At 35.8% G+C, this 17,379-nt stretch overlaps 1 protein-coding gene across 5 annotated transcripts in view; it reads left to right on the top strand.

Moving 5' to 3' along the window:
• Window positions 1-17,379, top strand: part of Agtpbp1 (ATP/GTP binding carboxypeptidase 1) — a 176,994-nt gene that overhangs the window by 119,683 nt on the left and 39,932 nt on the right. For all 5 annotated transcript variants that reach the window (XM_048331509.1, XM_048331495.1, XM_048331502.1 and 2 more), the window contains 6 exons: window positions 5,014-5,101; window positions 6,011-6,155; window positions 10,012-10,165; window positions 11,263-11,443; window positions 13,228-13,357; window positions 14,449-14,580. In XM_048331509.1, the coding sequence (XP_048187466.1) occupies window positions 5,014-5,101; window positions 6,011-6,155; window positions 10,012-10,165; window positions 11,263-11,443; window positions 13,228-13,357; window positions 14,449-14,580 (830 nt within the window). The remainder of the gene's footprint in view (window positions 1-5,013; window positions 5,102-6,010; window positions 6,156-10,011; window positions 10,166-11,262; window positions 11,444-13,227; window positions 13,358-14,448; window positions 14,581-17,379) is intronic.

Here is a 17,379-nt window from a genome sequence, read left to right as displayed (position 1 = left end):
AGCAACGTTCCCCCCTCCCCCCCCCCCTTTTTTTTTTTTTGCTTTCTTTCCTGGTCTGTCTTTCTTAGATACAGGAGGATTTTGAATCACCTTCATGCGTACATTGAATATGTTTGGAAACAGGCAACAGTGTGGAATTTTGAAATGTAGTCTGTAGTATTTTACTCTCATCCCCATAGTAGCTCTTTCCAGAATTAAGAGTTAAGAGAACGTGTTCTTTACCCCAATTTTTATTAATTCCTGACAAATATTGTCCATTTTTACTTTTGAGGGTCTCCTCCATTCCCCCTGCGGGGGTCCCCCCCCACTTTTTGGCATTATCCCTAGAATGTGAACCTCAGGGTCTGGACTCTGTTTCTGAGCTCTTTTTGTTCAAGGCTACCACCCTGGCATTCTTCCACTTGAGCCATAATTCCACTTGTGGCTTTTTGTTGTTGTTGTTAATTGGAAATGAGGAACTCACAGACTTTCTTGCCTGGGTTGGCTTCAAACTGGGATCCTTCGATCCCAGCTGGTGTGAGCCACTGGTACCTCACTTTAAGGTTCTCTCTAAAATTGTATTTTGTTCATGTGTGTAGCTGATTCCAGGAGAAAAGAACAATGTGTTAACCATTGTCCACATTAGAATGGCATTTAGTAGATGCTTTGCATGTGTGGTTGGATGAACTGTGAAGAAGACAGGGTAAACATGGAAAAAATGTGTGTGAAGAAGAGGCCAGTTTATTTCATGATCAATTTTCTGCATGTGAAATATTTTCTCACCCTTAGAATTTACAAAATGTTAGATAGAAACATTCTTTTTATTGAAGGGAAGGAGAGAGTAAAAGGAAAAGCAAAACAATGTAGAAATTAAATGGAACCAGTGAAAGTAAAAAGATGAAGATGAAAGAATTTGAAAGAGAGTAGAAAGAAAATAAGATGAAAGAATAAAATGAAATATGTTTAGGACATTACTAAGTATGAGTGAATCAAAATATTTCCAAAAGTCATATATTTAGATAGTTTGGTGCTGTGATTTTGTGTGTTCAGTGGCAAAGACTGAAAATGAATGATTAGATGAAGATAAACTAGAAATACAAATAAAATTAAATAACTAATATTAATGCATAGGTAAGAATTAGCAAATAGGTCAAAGGCTGGTATTACATTTTTATAAATTGCAATCCATGAAGACCCCACAAATCTTTTTATACAGTGAAGTTATAGTTGGCACTCACATAGGAAGAGTAAATGCACTAAGAAATACAACTCTATTAGAAGACAATTATGAGAATTTAAAAATACCCCTTTCCAAGTTTGACATACTAAGAAGCCAAAAAATAGGCAAGGATGTAAAAGTTTGCAAAATGTAAAGAAGCTTGATTTTTAAATTCTTTAGGATTCATTTTGAGACTATACCATATTTGAAAATATACTATAGCCATCTGAGAATTGAGATTTAAGAAAGAAAAATCTGAGACATAATTTGTGCAACTAATCTAAGAGTTCAGTGAAGAGAAACAAGGATGGTATCTAAGGAGCATTCCTAGAGAGCAGCTCATCCAAATTTAAATCATAAGTTAAATCATAAGTCCAGGAATTACATTTAAAAATGAAGTGGGATGGATTCTTAGGGGTAGGAGAAGAAAAGGCCCATGAATTTTCTCTATAATAGATAAAATAACATCAGGAAAATTGTGCAAGTAAGGCCCTGTTTCAAATATAAACCCAAAATTTAATGTAAGCTGGGAGTATTGCTGTCTGAGGCTGGCCTAGGCAAAATATGTGACTCTAGACTAAAAAGTAGCTAAAACAAAAAAGGCTTGGGATGGGCTCAAGTGGTAGAATGCTTGGCTGTGCCCTGAGTTCCAAACCTAGGAATACAAATAAATAAATATATGAATAAGATATTTTAAAATTGATGTCTTTAGTCAAATTAGGCTTATTTTTAGCTACCTATGTTAATGGATACAGCTACCTGTGGCTAATGGTTTTCACCTTAGGTGGTATGTATGTATACACATGTATGGATGTGTATACACACACACACACACACACGTAAAATTCTGTTAGAAAGCAGTATATCAAATAGCTCTAATGTGGAAAGTAGCTCAAAGGTGAGCACTTTAGATTTAAGGAATATAGCTATGCCAGTATCATCTTAAAATGAAGATATTTGTATTATTTACAGTAAAAAGATGAAAATGAGCACTTATTACCCATTTTAAGGATTTTTTTAAAAAACATAAGTGACCAGAGTTAATACTAAAAGTAATTATATCCAAATAAAGCAAAACATAGAAATACCAAAAATGATTAGAAAAATGTATACATTCAGACTGTAATTGTTGACAAGTAAAGCAAAAGTCCAATATGGTTGCACATCTGTATAGTTCCAGCAACACTTGAGGTGGAGATGAGAATTGAGAGGCCATCCTGGGATGCATATCAAGTTCAAGACTATTCAGGAAAACTCTTTTTCAAAAAGTGAAATAAATACAATAAGTAAATAAATACAAAAAATATATTTATTAGTCACCATATTGAGGTGTTTCCACCTAACTTAATAGTTCTTCTTTAAAGATATATTGCACTCTTGTTATTCAAATAAATAATGTAAATAAAATAATTTGAATTCATTTTTCTGAAGCTAGTATAATCTCAATACCAGGATTTCTAAAGATAATTTTTTAAAAGAGCAGCTTTTGATTCATAATCAGAATTTTAAATATTAGCTAATATAGTTACTACCAAATAACACTTCCTTGGGCTATACTAGGCAACCATTAACATTATTTATTGCATCAGTAGTTTAAAGGAGAAAAGGCATGGCATTCTATTAGTAGGTGTTAATAAAGACTAGCTGGGCACCAGGGGCTCACTCACTCTTGTAATCCTATCTACTCAGGAGGCTGAGATCTGAGGATCATGCTTCAATGCCCACCTGGGCAAGAAAGCCTGTGATACTCTATTAACCACCAGAAAACAGGAAGTGGCACTGTGGCTCAAGTAGTAGAGCTAGCCTTGAGCTGAAGAGCTCAGGGACAGCTTCCAGACCCAGAGTTCAAGCCCCACTCTCCCCCCCCCCCCATAATAATAAAGACTAGTGAAACTACACAAAATATAATGATGACAGCACCACCCAGGAGCTGGGAGGTTTAATGACTGTTTTAATATATGTGACAACATGGAAGTAGCTGGCACATATAAATTGTTCAGTGCTTGCTGTTTTTATATGCACGGTAAAATTGATTTGCAAAAAAAATGGCAAATACTGCTTTGAATGGCAAAACATTTTCAGTAAAATTAGGGGCAAAACAGTTAATTATTAGTATATTCATCATTTTTTCAACTTTTGATTTTGTGAAATGCAGTGAAAATTGAGAATGGAATAAGTACTTGAAAAGGAAATAATTACTTTAAAATACACATAACCTGAGTATATACCTAAAAACCCTTAGAGAACTACTAAAAATCTAGTAAAAATGAATTCAAATCTAGACACCAGTTACATGAGCTTATAATCCTAGCTACTCAGGAGGCTAAGATCTGAGGATTGTGCTTAGAAGCCAGCCTGGGCAGGAAAGTCTGTGAGACTCTTTATCTCCAATAAACTCCTCCGATATATCTGGAAGTGACACTCTGGCTCAAATGTTAGAGTGCTAGACTTGAGCACAAAGAGGCTCAGGTACAGTGCCCATGCCAAGTTCCAGTCCCAGGACTGTCAAAAATTAAAAATAAGGGGCTGGGAATATGGCCTAATGGCAAGAGTGCTTGCCTCATATACATGAAGCCCTGGGTTCAATTCCTCAGCACCACATATATAGAAAATGTCCAGAAGTGGCACTGTGGCTCAAGTGGCAGAGTGCTAGCCCTGAGCAAAAAGAAGCCAGGGAAAGTGCTCAGGCCCTAAGTTCAAGGCCCAGGACTGGCAAAAAACAAATTAAAAATAAGTAAAATTAGTGTATTGGATAGTGTGAATATAAGAGAAATACAGAATTATGGAATATGAATAATTCTTCATTGCTAAAATAGAAATAGAAAGGGAAATGTGTTAGAGAATGCAAATAAGTAAAACAACATGTATGTACCAATAAAAGTTTATTTATATTCTTAAGTTAAAATTTAAAGAAAGTTAAATCTGTTCTCATTGAAAGTTGTCAGTCTCTCTAAAATTAAAATAAGGTTTTAGTACAGTTATAGTCAGAAACCTAATAGGTTGTTTTAGTAACTTAATAAGATGATTTTAAGGTTCCTGAGGAAGAAATATTTCTAACAATGTCCAAAAAAATAGGCTGTGTATTGCATCTGATTTTTGTGGGAACAAAGTCCAACCTGCTTTTGTGACCTTTCTCCTGGACCTCCATGAGGAACCTGTGGAGAGGTCGTTGCAGGGAAGATTGCTCAATATTCCTTTGTATGGCTTTGACTCCTTCACTTGTTAAAAGGGACATGTTATTTTTCCTTGATTTAATGGAAGAACTAATAGAAAGGCTTCAGTGACTTTTTACTCAAACGTTGAAATCTCGTTTCTGTTAGTCTGAAAACTGAGGCATTTTATTGGTTGACATTAAGAAGTTTCACTGAATTTTTAAGTAAATGGCTACAAAAACAAAATGTAATCCCTTTTAGCTTTCCTGAATCTCAGTGCTTTCTAGAACAGAAAGGTGGTGGTGGTGGTGGTGGTGGTGGCGGCGGCGGCGGTGGTAGGTAATGGTGATGGTGATGGTGATGGTGATAATGATGATTTTATGCAGGTCTTGGGGCTTGAACTCAGGGCCTGGGCACCGTCTCTGAGGTTTTTTTGCTCAAGGCTAGCATTTGAACCACACCTCCACATCTGGCTTTTTGGGTGATTAATTGGAGATAAATATCATGGATTTTCCTTCCCAGGCTGGCGTCAAACCACAATCCTCAAATCTCAGTCTCCGGAGTAGCTAGGATTACAGGCATGAGCCACTACTGTCTGGCTAGGAATTCTGAAAAGAATTTTCTCTGTTTTCTAAAATCTCCCCTCTTCTATTTCTCTCAAAGGTATGCAGCCACTCATGTATTCGGTTCGGGAAGCACTAAATGCCAGACCCTGGTGGATACGCGTAGGAAGTGACATCTGTTACTACAAGTAAATATTCTCTATTTTTAAGGATATATTTTACTGTAACCGGATAAAATAGAGAGAAGTGGGGGTTAAAAAAAACACCTACTTCCTGTTGCTTGGAGGAAATGAGAATAAAGAGTAATGGTGGTTTCTGTCTGTAGCCTGTATATTTTCTGAGTTAGGAGGCACAGGTGTCCTATAGCAACTCCTAATCCTTGTTCTCCCCTGGCTAAGGTAGGTATGGCCTACCCAGAATACAGGGGCAGTAGGTAACATTCAGGAATTCCTTTTGCCACTTACTACTTGTGTTTTATTCAAGGAACCTTGCAGTTTCTTCACCTCTCAAAGGAGAAGGAGGACAGATGTACATAAGCCCTTTTCTGTCTCATTCTTTTAATTCAGATTAAAAAGAAGGTGGTAGAAGGGAACTAAGGACTCCTTTTTTTGTTTACTTCCTGGTTCTAATTCTGGAGACTGGCTTTTTTTTTTTTTTTTGCCAGCCCTGAGGCTTGGACTCAGTGCCTGACCACTGTCCCTGGCTTTTTTTTGTTCAAGGCTAGCACTCTACCACTTGAGCCACAACACTCCTTCTGGCTTTTTCTATATATGTGGTGCTGAGGAATCGAACCCAGGTTCGGTTCGATTGCGAGGCAAGCACTTTACCTGTAGGCCATATTCCCAGCCCGTTTTACATTTTTTTCTCCATGATGTTTAATGTATAGCTTCATCTGATTAGTAAATCTGGACATGAAAAGTAATGTTGGCTGCTTTATTAGTACTAAGTCTCTGTTGTATAGACTGGTTAAATTAAACTTTTATGGACTAATTTTTCGTTTTTTCTTGTTCCTCTTAAGTTCTATTTAACAAAAGTTGTAAGAAAAATCAGAGTTTTGAAGTGGGTGAAGTCAACATGGTTTTTGTTTTCAATTGCAGAAATCACTTCTCAAGAAGTTCAGTTGCTGCAGGTGGGCAAAAGGGAAAATCCTACTATACGATTACATTCACCATTAATTTTCCACATAAAGATGATGTCTGTTACTTTGCTTATCACTATCCATATACATATTCAACGTTACAGGTGAGAACTCTGAATTAAATTGTAGAATGATTGAATTTGTGTCAGATAACTGAAGAAATGTTGCTTTTTAAAAAGACATAATAAAGTAAGAAAAAGGTTTATTACTGAAAATTTTAGAAAATACTACTGTATTTATTGGAAACATTAATGGGAGGGGTCCTTAATGAAAGAATTATGAAGGACATTGACATGATTTTTTACTTCCCATCTTTTATAGAAATCTGTAGGTCTTAACTTCAGCTTAAGAGTCATGATTTGCAAAATTTAACAAGGTTTTATTTAACCAGAAGCATTGAATCTTACAAAATATAAGAGTAGAAAAATGTGGATGTAATTTGAAATTTTTCATGTGTAAAGATGAAAGTTTTATTAGTAAATGATCCTGTTATATAATTCTAGGATATTCCTTAGGATATGTGATATTTTTTTCTTATAGGAGTTGTGTTGTAGGGCCTCTTGAGAGTCTTTAATATTTGCACTGTAAAACCAAACTAAACAATCTGAACCAAGTAATTAAATGACCAACTGTGGAAGATTTATTCTCAGAATAAAATATCCTGATGGTCAAGCATCAAGAAGGTATGAGCAATAAAGGAGCTCCCAAGATACTAGAGAGAGGAAAAAGAATGAAAGCAATCTATAGGGTAGAGAGCTCAAAGCCACTTAAAGTATTATCATTATAGTTTTTCTTTGTTGTAGTAAGGTTGGAACTAAGAACTTGTACTTGCTTAGGTGGGCACTTGACCTTCTGAGACATACCTCCAACCCTTTTTGCTCTGGTTATTTTTGAGATAGTCTCCCTTGTTTGCCTGTGCCAGTTGGGACCTTGATTCTCCTGTTTATTACACTTCCTGCTGTAGGTGGGATGATAGGCATTTGCTATCATGCCCAGTTTTTTCTGTTGAGATAGGGGTCTCACATTTTTTTTTACTTGATTTTCTTGGAGCTTTGATCCTCCCCAGTAGGTAGATTGACAGACACATGCTGACAAACCCATCTGTTAGTTGAGATGAAGGAGTGTTGCAGTCTTTTTTTCTCTAAGCTGCCTTGAGCCAAGATCCCACTGATTTCCAACTCACAAGTGGTTAGGATTGCAGGTGAGAGCCACTGGTACCCAGATCATTGTATTTTAATAAAGATTACAACCTATAACAAACGTGTGTGGGAATCTTTTGTGTTGAATAACATAGCATCTATTTTGGGGGTTATTCATCCTAGAAAAAGAATAGTGTTTGTAAAATGTATCTTTGAACATTTTATTTACCTGATTATATATTAATGTTACCTTTTTAATACATTTTAATTTTTTTCTAATTTATTACATTTTCATTCTTCCTTTTTTTCCCTGTCTGTCTTTCTATGTTTCCTTTTTTCCCCCATTGATTTCTGCAGGCCTTTTTGTTACTTAAGATTTTAGTACTTTACTTCTACCCTCTTTCTTTGTTCTTTTTCTCCATATGATGGCTAGCGGGCTCCTTTATGGTAAATATCCTAATAAAAATTCTATTTAATATCTTTAGTGGGATGGGGATCTGGTTCAGTTCCAGAAAACTTGCCTAATATGCACAAGTGGCTTGATTCCCAAATCAAATTAAATCAACAAAGCAAACCAACAAAGAAACAGTGATTTCTCATGCCCTTTTTATGAAGTCTAAAATTCTTAACTATTGTTCATTTTTGCTATATTTATTTAGCATTTATATCTGTCTGTTTGTATGTATTTATTTTGTGCTGGTCCTGGGGCTTGAACTGAGGACCTAGGAGCTGTCCCTAAACTTTTTTGCTCAAGACTAGTGCTGTGCCACTTGAGTCATAGCTCCACTTGTGGCTTTTGGTGATTAATTGGAGATAAGAGTTTCATGGATTTTCCTGCCTGTGTTGGCTTCAAACCGCTATCTTTAGATCTTAGATTGCTGAGTAGCTAGGATTACAGGCATGAGCCACCAGCCCCAGATATTTTTCTTTTTAAAATTCGTTGTTATGCCAAGTTAGTGACCAAGGAATTACAAGTGTTTTTACTTCTTCTTTTTTTTTTTCTTTTTGGCTTTTTTGTTTTTGTATATGTTTGTGCTGGTCTTGAACTCAAGGCCTAGGTGCTGTCCCTGAGCTTTTGGAGTTTTGGGTGGTTAATTGGAAATCAGAGTCTCATGGACTTTCTTGCCTGGGCTGGCTTTGAACTGCTATCCTCAGATCTCAGCCTCCTGAGTAGCTAGTATTAGAGTTGTAAGCCACTGGTGAGGAATTAAAGTTTCAGTGTGCCAAGATCTTCTCCCCCCTCTCCTAATTCATAGTAAAATATATGCCTATTAAGCTTTTTCAAAAAGAGTATCCATATATTGTTTGGTTACCTCAGTCACTAGTAAAATTCTCCCAAACTATGGGGTGGGTTGCCCTTTGTTTCTTACCTTGTTCTTTCTGGTCTAACTATAATGAGTTTTTTTCTTCTTAATTCTACAAAGGAGGTCATTTGTGCTATTTCTAACTCATGCACATAATGTACTTTGATCATGTTCATCCCTTCTCATTATCCCCCCCCTTTTTTTGCAGTTTTTAATGAGTTTTATATTATGAATCTTTGGAGGTAATTACTTTTGTTCTCTCTAATCTGTCATCTTCTAGTTTGCTTTTCCTTTTGTTTTCTCCCCTTTACTCATTCTTAGAATTTCACTTTGAATGGAACTTTTTGTGGAAGCCTTTTTCTCAGCCCATAGTTGAAGAGGCTCTTCTCTCCTCATTGTAAATTCTCAGAGTACTCCTTATTTTCCCCTGATATGGGTTACTTATCCAGGTTTCCAGTTAGGTCTCCAGTGCTTTGCTTTGCACAGCTTTTTTTCTCTCAAGTAGTGATTATGTGAATGAATACAGGCAAAAAACTTGAAAACCAACTAAATATCTAAAAATAAATAATTTGACAATGTATTTTTGGTATAACATAATAATATTACTAAAACTTGTGTTTGCAAAAGCATTTCATTTGTTTAATATGTGGTGTAATTATGAACACATGTGCATTATAAATTATTAACTGAAAAAAATCATACAAAAGTCACATATAATGGTTTTATATGCATTACATTTGTTAATAATCTAAATGATGAAGGAAACGGTGTTTTAAATTTTTTATTTTACTCAGTGTCTTCTAGACATTTTATAGTGAATGTACATTAATCTGGAAATCCAAAAGGTTGTTAAAATGTGTGCTACCTAATTTTCTTCTTTTTACACTCTTTTTTTTTTGGCCAGTCCTGGGCCTTGGACTCAGGGCCTGAGCACTGTCCCTGGCTTCTTCCCGCTCAAGGCTAGCACTCTGCCACTTGAGCCACAGCGCCGCTTCTGGCCGTTTTCTGTATATGTGGTGCTGGGGAATCGAACCTAGGGCCTCGTGTATCCGAGGCAGGCACTCTTGCCACTAGGCTATATCCCCAGCCCTCTTTTTACACTCTTAATATGATAAATAAATATGATTATAGGTCTATAGTCACTTAACAGTTTTAAGATTCAAAAGGCTTTGAAAACAATTTTTTCATAACTCAGATGTGAGCCTATTTAGAGTATCAGTTAGGGTAAGTTTTTTCCTGTTTTACTGCAGAAATCATAATGTATGTATTACAGGCTGTCTGTTTTACCTTGCTGTTGGTGTTACATAATTAATAGTATACATGCCATAGCTATCACCCTGTTTCAGGTTTCCCAGATACTGATGGTGGAACTACATACACTTGGCCTTCAGAATTTGGGATAAAGAGCTTAGGAATCAGTTATACTTCTAGTAATGTGGAGATCTCTATGCATTATTTCTATATACCATCAAGAATTTTAAAATGATTATATACTTTGCTTTAAATTTTTAATAAAGATGCACCTTCAAAAATTGGAATCAACACACAGTCCTCAGCAAATCTATTTTCGAAGAGATGTGTTATGTGAAACACTGTCTGGAAACAGCTGTCCATTGGTGACTATAACTGCAATGCCAGAGTCTAATTGTTATGAACATATCTGTCAATTCAGTAAGTCTTCATTCAGAATGTCAATCATTGTTAGTTACTTTTATTTTTCATATATTTTATAATGGAAATAACACGAAGAACAGGCTTCAGAAGAATCGGATTCTGATCTTGCTTGCATCACTTGCTATGGACCTACCTCTGGCCTGTTTCTTCATCTTGAGTGTGAGGAGTCCTCTGAAATGTTCCCTAAGGTCCTTTTGATGTTTAGTTCTTAGAAGTTGTGCTCAAGGTAAAATATAACATAGTTTGAAGAGTTTATGTAATATTGCCATCAATTTAGAATGATGATTATTTTTATTTATAAACAAAACAGCCAGAAACCTATAAAGTGCTTTGACATCAAGTTCTGAAAAGCAACTTGTTTTTCCCTCCATTTACATTTTAAATATTGCGTCAGGTTTAAAGTTGTGGTAAAAATATTTTCTAATTGTGATTGGAAGATAAAGGGTCTTTAGGGAAAAAAACCTATTTTGTATAAAAATAAGAGGAATGACTGATTATCTTGTAGACATAGAAATGTTTAAATAAATAGTACATTTCCTTCATTTTGGTAAATCTTGGAGTAGACAGGCATTTTTACTCTGCTTATTTTCTCTGTCCCATCATTTTACAAAAATCTTACTACAATTTAAATTTTCCCAGCTACTTATTACTTAGAAAATCAAGTTTACATTAAAGAACTCAGTTTTACATGTTAGATTAGTCTTTTGGAAATAAGTAACTAATTGTTTATTATATTACGGTCACATTAAAAGCTCTTTGACCCTTCAGGGCATAGTTTATATTGTATGTTGTATTTCATATTATATCTTTATTCTTTGTAAGGCATATTGCAGTGGTTTTACTGTGCACAGTGCACAGTATATTTGTGCACAGTGATTTTAGTATTTACTAAGGTAAATATTAAATAATAGTTAAATAATAATATTTACTTTAGTAAATACTAAAATCTGTGCACAGTGACTTCCGCTGTGAGTTTTTATTAGAATTCACAATTAAGTAGAGAAAAGTAGAGACTTCTAACATCCCAAAGTGAAATGTCATACAAACTTTTAGTAGCTGTTTCATTTTAATTTGAGATTTTATGTGTACCTTAGGAAATCGCCCTTATGTTTTCTTATCTGCTCGGGTACATCCTGGAGAAACTAATGCAAGTTGGGTTATGAAAGGAACATTGGAGTATCTCATGAGTAATAACCCTACTGCTCAGAGCTTACGAGAATCCTATATTTTTAAAATTGTCCCTATGCTAAATCCAGATGGTGTCATCAATGGAAAGTAAGTTAAGCAATAGTTATAGAAATATTGATCATTGAGCTGGTCATATAAACTTGTTAAAATAGTGTCCATGTTAATTCAGAAAAGAAAACTAATGATTGTTCTAGAACGAAGAAATTCTGGGTGGGGAATTTGTTGAAGTTAGCTTTTAAATGATAATATGTTTTGCATCTAGTAGTAGTACATACTTAAAAATTGCTATTAGAATGTGATTCCATAAAATCAGAATGTCTTGCATTGTTTTTGAAAGATCACAGTGTCAGGACTTGGGACTTTTAAATTGTACTTTCTTCCTGTTCACCTACCTACCTACCACAATTTGTCTGTCTGTCTGTCTTTCTGAACACACCCTCCTTCCCTCCCTCTCTCCCTTCTCTACTCTAGCCTGCCTCCCTTGCTCCCTGTCTCCCTCCATCTTTCCCTTTCTTCTTCCTTCTCTTCTTCCCTTCCTCCCTCCTTCCCTGTCTTCCTTCTCTTACATTGTATGATCTGGGATCTCTTCCCATTGCTATGGAGTATTAGACCCATTTGTTTACTTCTTTCTGATAGGAGGAGGTATAGTTTCTCACAGAGGAATACTTTTGATAGGAAATCCTAGAAGATAATTTTTTTTTTTTTTTTTTTTTTTGCCAGTCCTGGGCCTTGGACCAGGGCCTTAGCACTGTCCCTGGCTTCTTTCAGCTCAAGGCTAGCACTCTGCCACTTGAGCCACAGCGCCACTTCTGGCCATTTTCTGTATATGTGGTGCTGGGGAATCGAACCTAGGGCCTCGGGTATACCAAGGCAGGCACTCTTGCCACTAGGCTATATCCCCAGCCCCTAGAAGATATTTTTTAAGCGAAGGTTGCTTATATTTGATACAATAGGTTTAGTCAATTTGACCAAAATAAAAAATCTCTGTAGTATTTATGTAACATCTCCAACAATAGGGCTTTATTTAGTAGAAGTAGTGTGAATAGTTCTCAAATTTTGAAATAACTGAATTTTTTAAAATCTTGAATTTCTTAGTTAATATGTTATAGAACTATTTTTAATTCAGAAACATTGGAATTTTATTTATATTTCTGTTGCAGTTTTCTGGTTGTTTAAGATTTTTCCTTTATGGCTTAAATACTTAATACCCATGAATACATGAAAATTAGTCATGCTTTTATAAGAAGACATACTTTCTCATTAGCACATTTACAAACCTCTATATTCAAGATGTAGAATGATGATAGAGGAAATGATTTATTATGCAGTCAGAATAGAAAATATGAACATAATTTTTTTTGTTGTTGTTGTTTTTGGCCAGTCCTGGGCCTTGGACTCAGGGCCTGAGCACTGTCCCTGGCTTCTTCCCGCTCAAGGCTAGCACTCTGCCACTTGAGCCACAGCGCCGCTTCTGGCCGTTTTCTGTATATGTGGTGCTGGGGAATCGAACCTAGGGCCTCGTGTATCCGAGGCAGGCACTATTGCCACTAGGCTATATCCCCAGCCCCAGAAAATATGAACATAAATATATTTTACAAAATATGGACCAACTCCTAAGATTTGAGAATTTTTTGATTGGCTTGACTTCTTTGTTATAAATTTGAGAGCCTAACACTTTATAGGTAATCTAAGCTCTTTATATAGCAAATGCTCAATAAATATTTATTTGATGAGTAATATAATGTATTCAGTTGAGCCTACTCTTTATACCATTTGGATACTTATGGAATAGAATCATAAAATTAAATCAGAAATATATATAAGGTATCCTGGTGCCAGTGTTTTGTACCTTTGTGTTTGTGTATGTGTAGTCATCGTTGTTCTTTAAGTGGAGAGGATTTGAACAGACAGTGGCAAAGTCCAAATCCAGACTTACATCCTACAATTTACCATGCAAAGGGGCTGTTACAATACCTGGCTGCAGTGAAACGTTTGCCTCTGGTAAGTGGCAGTATTTGTTTTTATTTTATGTAGTCAAAATGGTTTTCTTTTGATTAGTGGCTAATCAGTTAATTAGATCTGTGGCTAAGTATTTTAATGCATGATTTTCTGGTTCTAAAATTTAAGTGTTAATCATTTCAAAAGCAATTCTTTAAAATGTCTATTTTATAAAAATTGTAACATATTAGTGTAGCATATTATTCTGTTTGATGTTTATAATTCTCATAAACCTTTTTTGTTTGAGACTGTTGGTAGCTCCTAGTTATAAGCTTTAGATATTTAACTTTTATTGTTTGAAGAGGCTAGTAGAAGCTTATTTCTGACTTTTTTCCTTAACTTTGAAACTGATGTCTCCAATTCACACATATGAGGTGCAGCAGTTATGGTGTGAGGCTGTTCTGGGTTATGTATATGTTACTTCTTTTGTCAGTTTTCATTAGAATGATCATGTGTTATGTGTGTTTATTTAATTTTCAATTTGGAAAGAGAAACACCTGGTAGGAAGGGGGAAATAAACTGGTAATTGAATCATATTTTTCATCTTTAAAAACAAAACTGGAAGGGGCTGGGAGTATGGCCTAGTGGGTAGAGTGCTCACCTCGCATACAGGAAGCCCTGGGTTCGATTCCTCAGCACCACATATACAGAAAACGGCCAGAAGTGGTGCTGTGGCTCAAGAGGTAGAGTGCTGGCCTTGAGCAAAAAGAAGCCAGGGACAGTGCTCAGGCCCTGAGTTCAAGGCCCAGGACTGGCCAAAAAAAACACAAAAAACAAAAAACTGAAAAGTTTTAATACATTTTTAATGAAGGCATCTATGATTGAACTTATATTTTCAATGGTAAGTAGTGTATGCAAAAGAAGCAGTAGCACTTGTGGCTTGATGTAACACTTTCATAGGACATAACAATTCTAGAATTAATTCTAGATCTTTTATATAGCAAGGAATTATTAATTATTGTATGATGACTTTTACAGTAAAAAGATCAAGGGACACAGCTGTTCATTCTTTGGCTTCATATTAACTGCCTTTTTTTTTTTTTGGCAATTTCTGAATTTGTAGGGTTTTAATTTTTCAAATACTATCTTCCAAGGTATATTGTGATTATCATGGCCATTCCCGAAAGAAGAATGTGTTTATGTATGGCTGCAGTATCAAGGAGACAGTGTGGCATACCAGTGATAGTGCAAGTTCATGTGATGTTGTGGAAGATACGGGATATAGGGTAATTATTACAGATGATTCGTGAATCTTTAAATTTCAATCATGTATAGAGTACAAAATATAATTCAAGGGCTGGGAATATGGCCTAGTGGCAAGAACACCTGCCTTATATACATGAAGCCCTGGGTTTGATTCCCCAGCACCACATATATAGAAAACGGCTAGAGGTGGCACTATGGCTCAAGTGGCAGAGTGCTAGCCTTGAGAAAAAGAAGCCAAGGACAGTGCTCAGGTCCTGAGTTCTAGGCCCAGGACTGGCAAAAAAAAAAAAAAAGAAAGCTATACACACACACACACACACACACACACACACACACACACACACACATATATTTCAATGTAAATGAACTGTTCAGCTTTTTAAGAATGTAGACATCTTGCCATTTTTGTTTCAGATTTTTTCTTTAAGTTTTTGCTTTTCAAAATGAGATATTTTTTAGCCTATTTAGGATTTATTTTTATATGTGACATGTCAGTCTCATCTTGTTTTACCTATAGATACCAGATGTCTTAGAAATCTTTACTATATAGTGCATCCTTCCTCTTTCTATTTACTAAGCATATGTTACATGTATGTATGTGTGTTTCATAGTCGTTCTTGTTTTTCTTTTTGCAGATCACACCATCTTAATTATGGTAAATTTAGAATTAGTATTGGTACCTGGTAGGGCAGATTTTTCTTTTTTTCTTTGTGCTTGTCCTAGGGTTTGAACTCAGAGCCTGGGTGCTCTCTCTGAGCATCTTTGGTTCAGGGACAATGCTCCTACCACTTGAGCCACAGCTCTACTTCTGGCTCTTTTAGTATTTTAGTGGGGATAAAGTCTCACAGACTTTTGTGCACTTTTGGCTTTGGACTGCAATCCTCAGATCTCAGCTTCCTGAGTAGGTTATAGGCATGAGCCACTGGTGCTTGGCTTTCCTTTTGTATTCCTTTAAAAAAAAAATCTCGTTTGCTTTTTTCTTCCTCATAAAGTCTAGGATAATTGTAGATAAACTGTTGGGATTTGGATCAGATAAGTTTGAGAGGATTAAATTGATTGGGAGATCATTTAGGAATGCAATAATTACTATGTTAATGATAATGTATAATATTACTTTCTGTGAACATTGTCTTTCTGGTTTTTTTTTGTTTTGTTCTGTTTTTGGTGGTGGTACTAAGGTCTAGGGTTTGAGTAATGTGTGAATGCCCTACTGCTGAGCCATATCTCTAGCCCTTTTGTGTGTTGTTGTGTGTGTTGTGTGTTGTTATTTTTTGAGATAGAGTATTCTTTCCTGTCTGGGGATATGTGTGACCTCTTCTGCAATCAGCTTTATTTTAGGCTTTCCATTGTCACTGGGATGACAGTGTGTACCCCCACATGGTAGCTTCTTCCCTGAGAATGGAGTCTTGGTGGATTTTTCCCCCCCCTGGATGGCCATGTGTCACCGCATGCTCAGCTATGGGTTGAAAAGAGGTCTTGTGAACTTTTCTACCTAGACTGGCCTCCAACTGGACTGGCCTCCTCTGAGATCTTCATTCTCAGCTTCCCAAGTAGCTAGGTTACAGGAGTTTGTCGTTTGTATTCTTTTTTTTTTTTTTTTTTTTGGTACTGGTCCTGGGGCTTGAACCTCAGGATGTGGGCTCATCCCTGAGCTTTTTTGCTCAAGGCTGGCTCTCTACCGCTTGAGCTATAGTTCCACTTCTTGGCTTTTGAATGGTTTACTGAGATGTGAATATCATGGGCTTTCCTGCTCTGTCTGACTTCAAACTGCAGGTCTCAGATCTCAGCCTCCTAAGCAGCTAAGATTACAGATGTGAGCCACTGGAGCCCAGCTGTCTTTTATATTCTTAATGAAATCTCCATATATATATATATATATATATATGATATTTTGGCTTGATTTATTCCTAATTACTTCTGAATTTTGTTGTAGTTGGGAATGATCATTTTCTCCCTCACATATCTGTCTGCCCACATTTGATCATTGATGGTATATAGAAAGTTCTAAACTCTACTTAGAAGAAATGCTTGCACATTTCCTTTTACTAAGTATTATATATCAGAGCAGCATCACATTTCTCAGCAATACTAGAACCAAAAACTTAGTGCAACAATGCCTTCATAGTGGTAGTTCATTTCAGTAGTAATTGGAACAAACATACATGGTCATCAGATTGTGGGAAATGTTTCTGAAAGATACATGAACATTTTTTGTGTTTTTTTTTAATAACTTTTAGGTTCACATAAAATATCTAAAGCTATTATTATGTGCTCTGATAGCCCCTTTTGGAAAAAAATAAATGATTTTAATTTAATAAAATAACTACTAGCTCTTGAAGTACCTTCTAATACTGCTAAATATTATGGATAGTACCTTCCTAATTTTGAGTTAAAAATGACCAAATACAGTCTTTATTATTTGGTTGCCTTATGACTTTCCAGACTTAGTAGACATTACTCAAATATTTGTTGAATGAATAGATGAGTTTTATGTACAGACAAATGTATAACAATTACCTTATTTGGCCTGTGCTTTTAGTGTACTTTGATATGAGGCTGTTTTGAGCCTTAGAGGGCTCAGGGATGTACAAGTATGTCAGCTAAGATTTGTTTGTGAATTGATATGCTTGAAGCCTTGGCTGAACAGTGGTGTGTTGTGGACAAAAGTGAGATGTTGCTGTTTCAAGTTCTTCGTGCTTTCTATTTGTTGCAGCAACTCTTCTGCCATAGTAATGCTTAAACAGGTGCCCCAGGTTATTTTTCCAAAAAATGTTTCAGTAACATAACATTGTCCACAGAATTTGAAAGCACATTTCCTT

The sequence above is a fragment of the Perognathus longimembris genome, chromosome 1 (genome assembly GCF_023159225.1).
Source record: "Perognathus longimembris pacificus isolate PPM17 chromosome 1, ASM2315922v1, whole genome shotgun sequence".
NCBI lineage: Eukaryota > Metazoa > Chordata > Mammalia > Rodentia > Heteromyidae > Perognathus > Perognathus longimembris.
The sequence above is the reverse complement of the archived record's forward strand: the minus strand, read 5'-3'. Positions and strand labels throughout refer to the sequence as shown.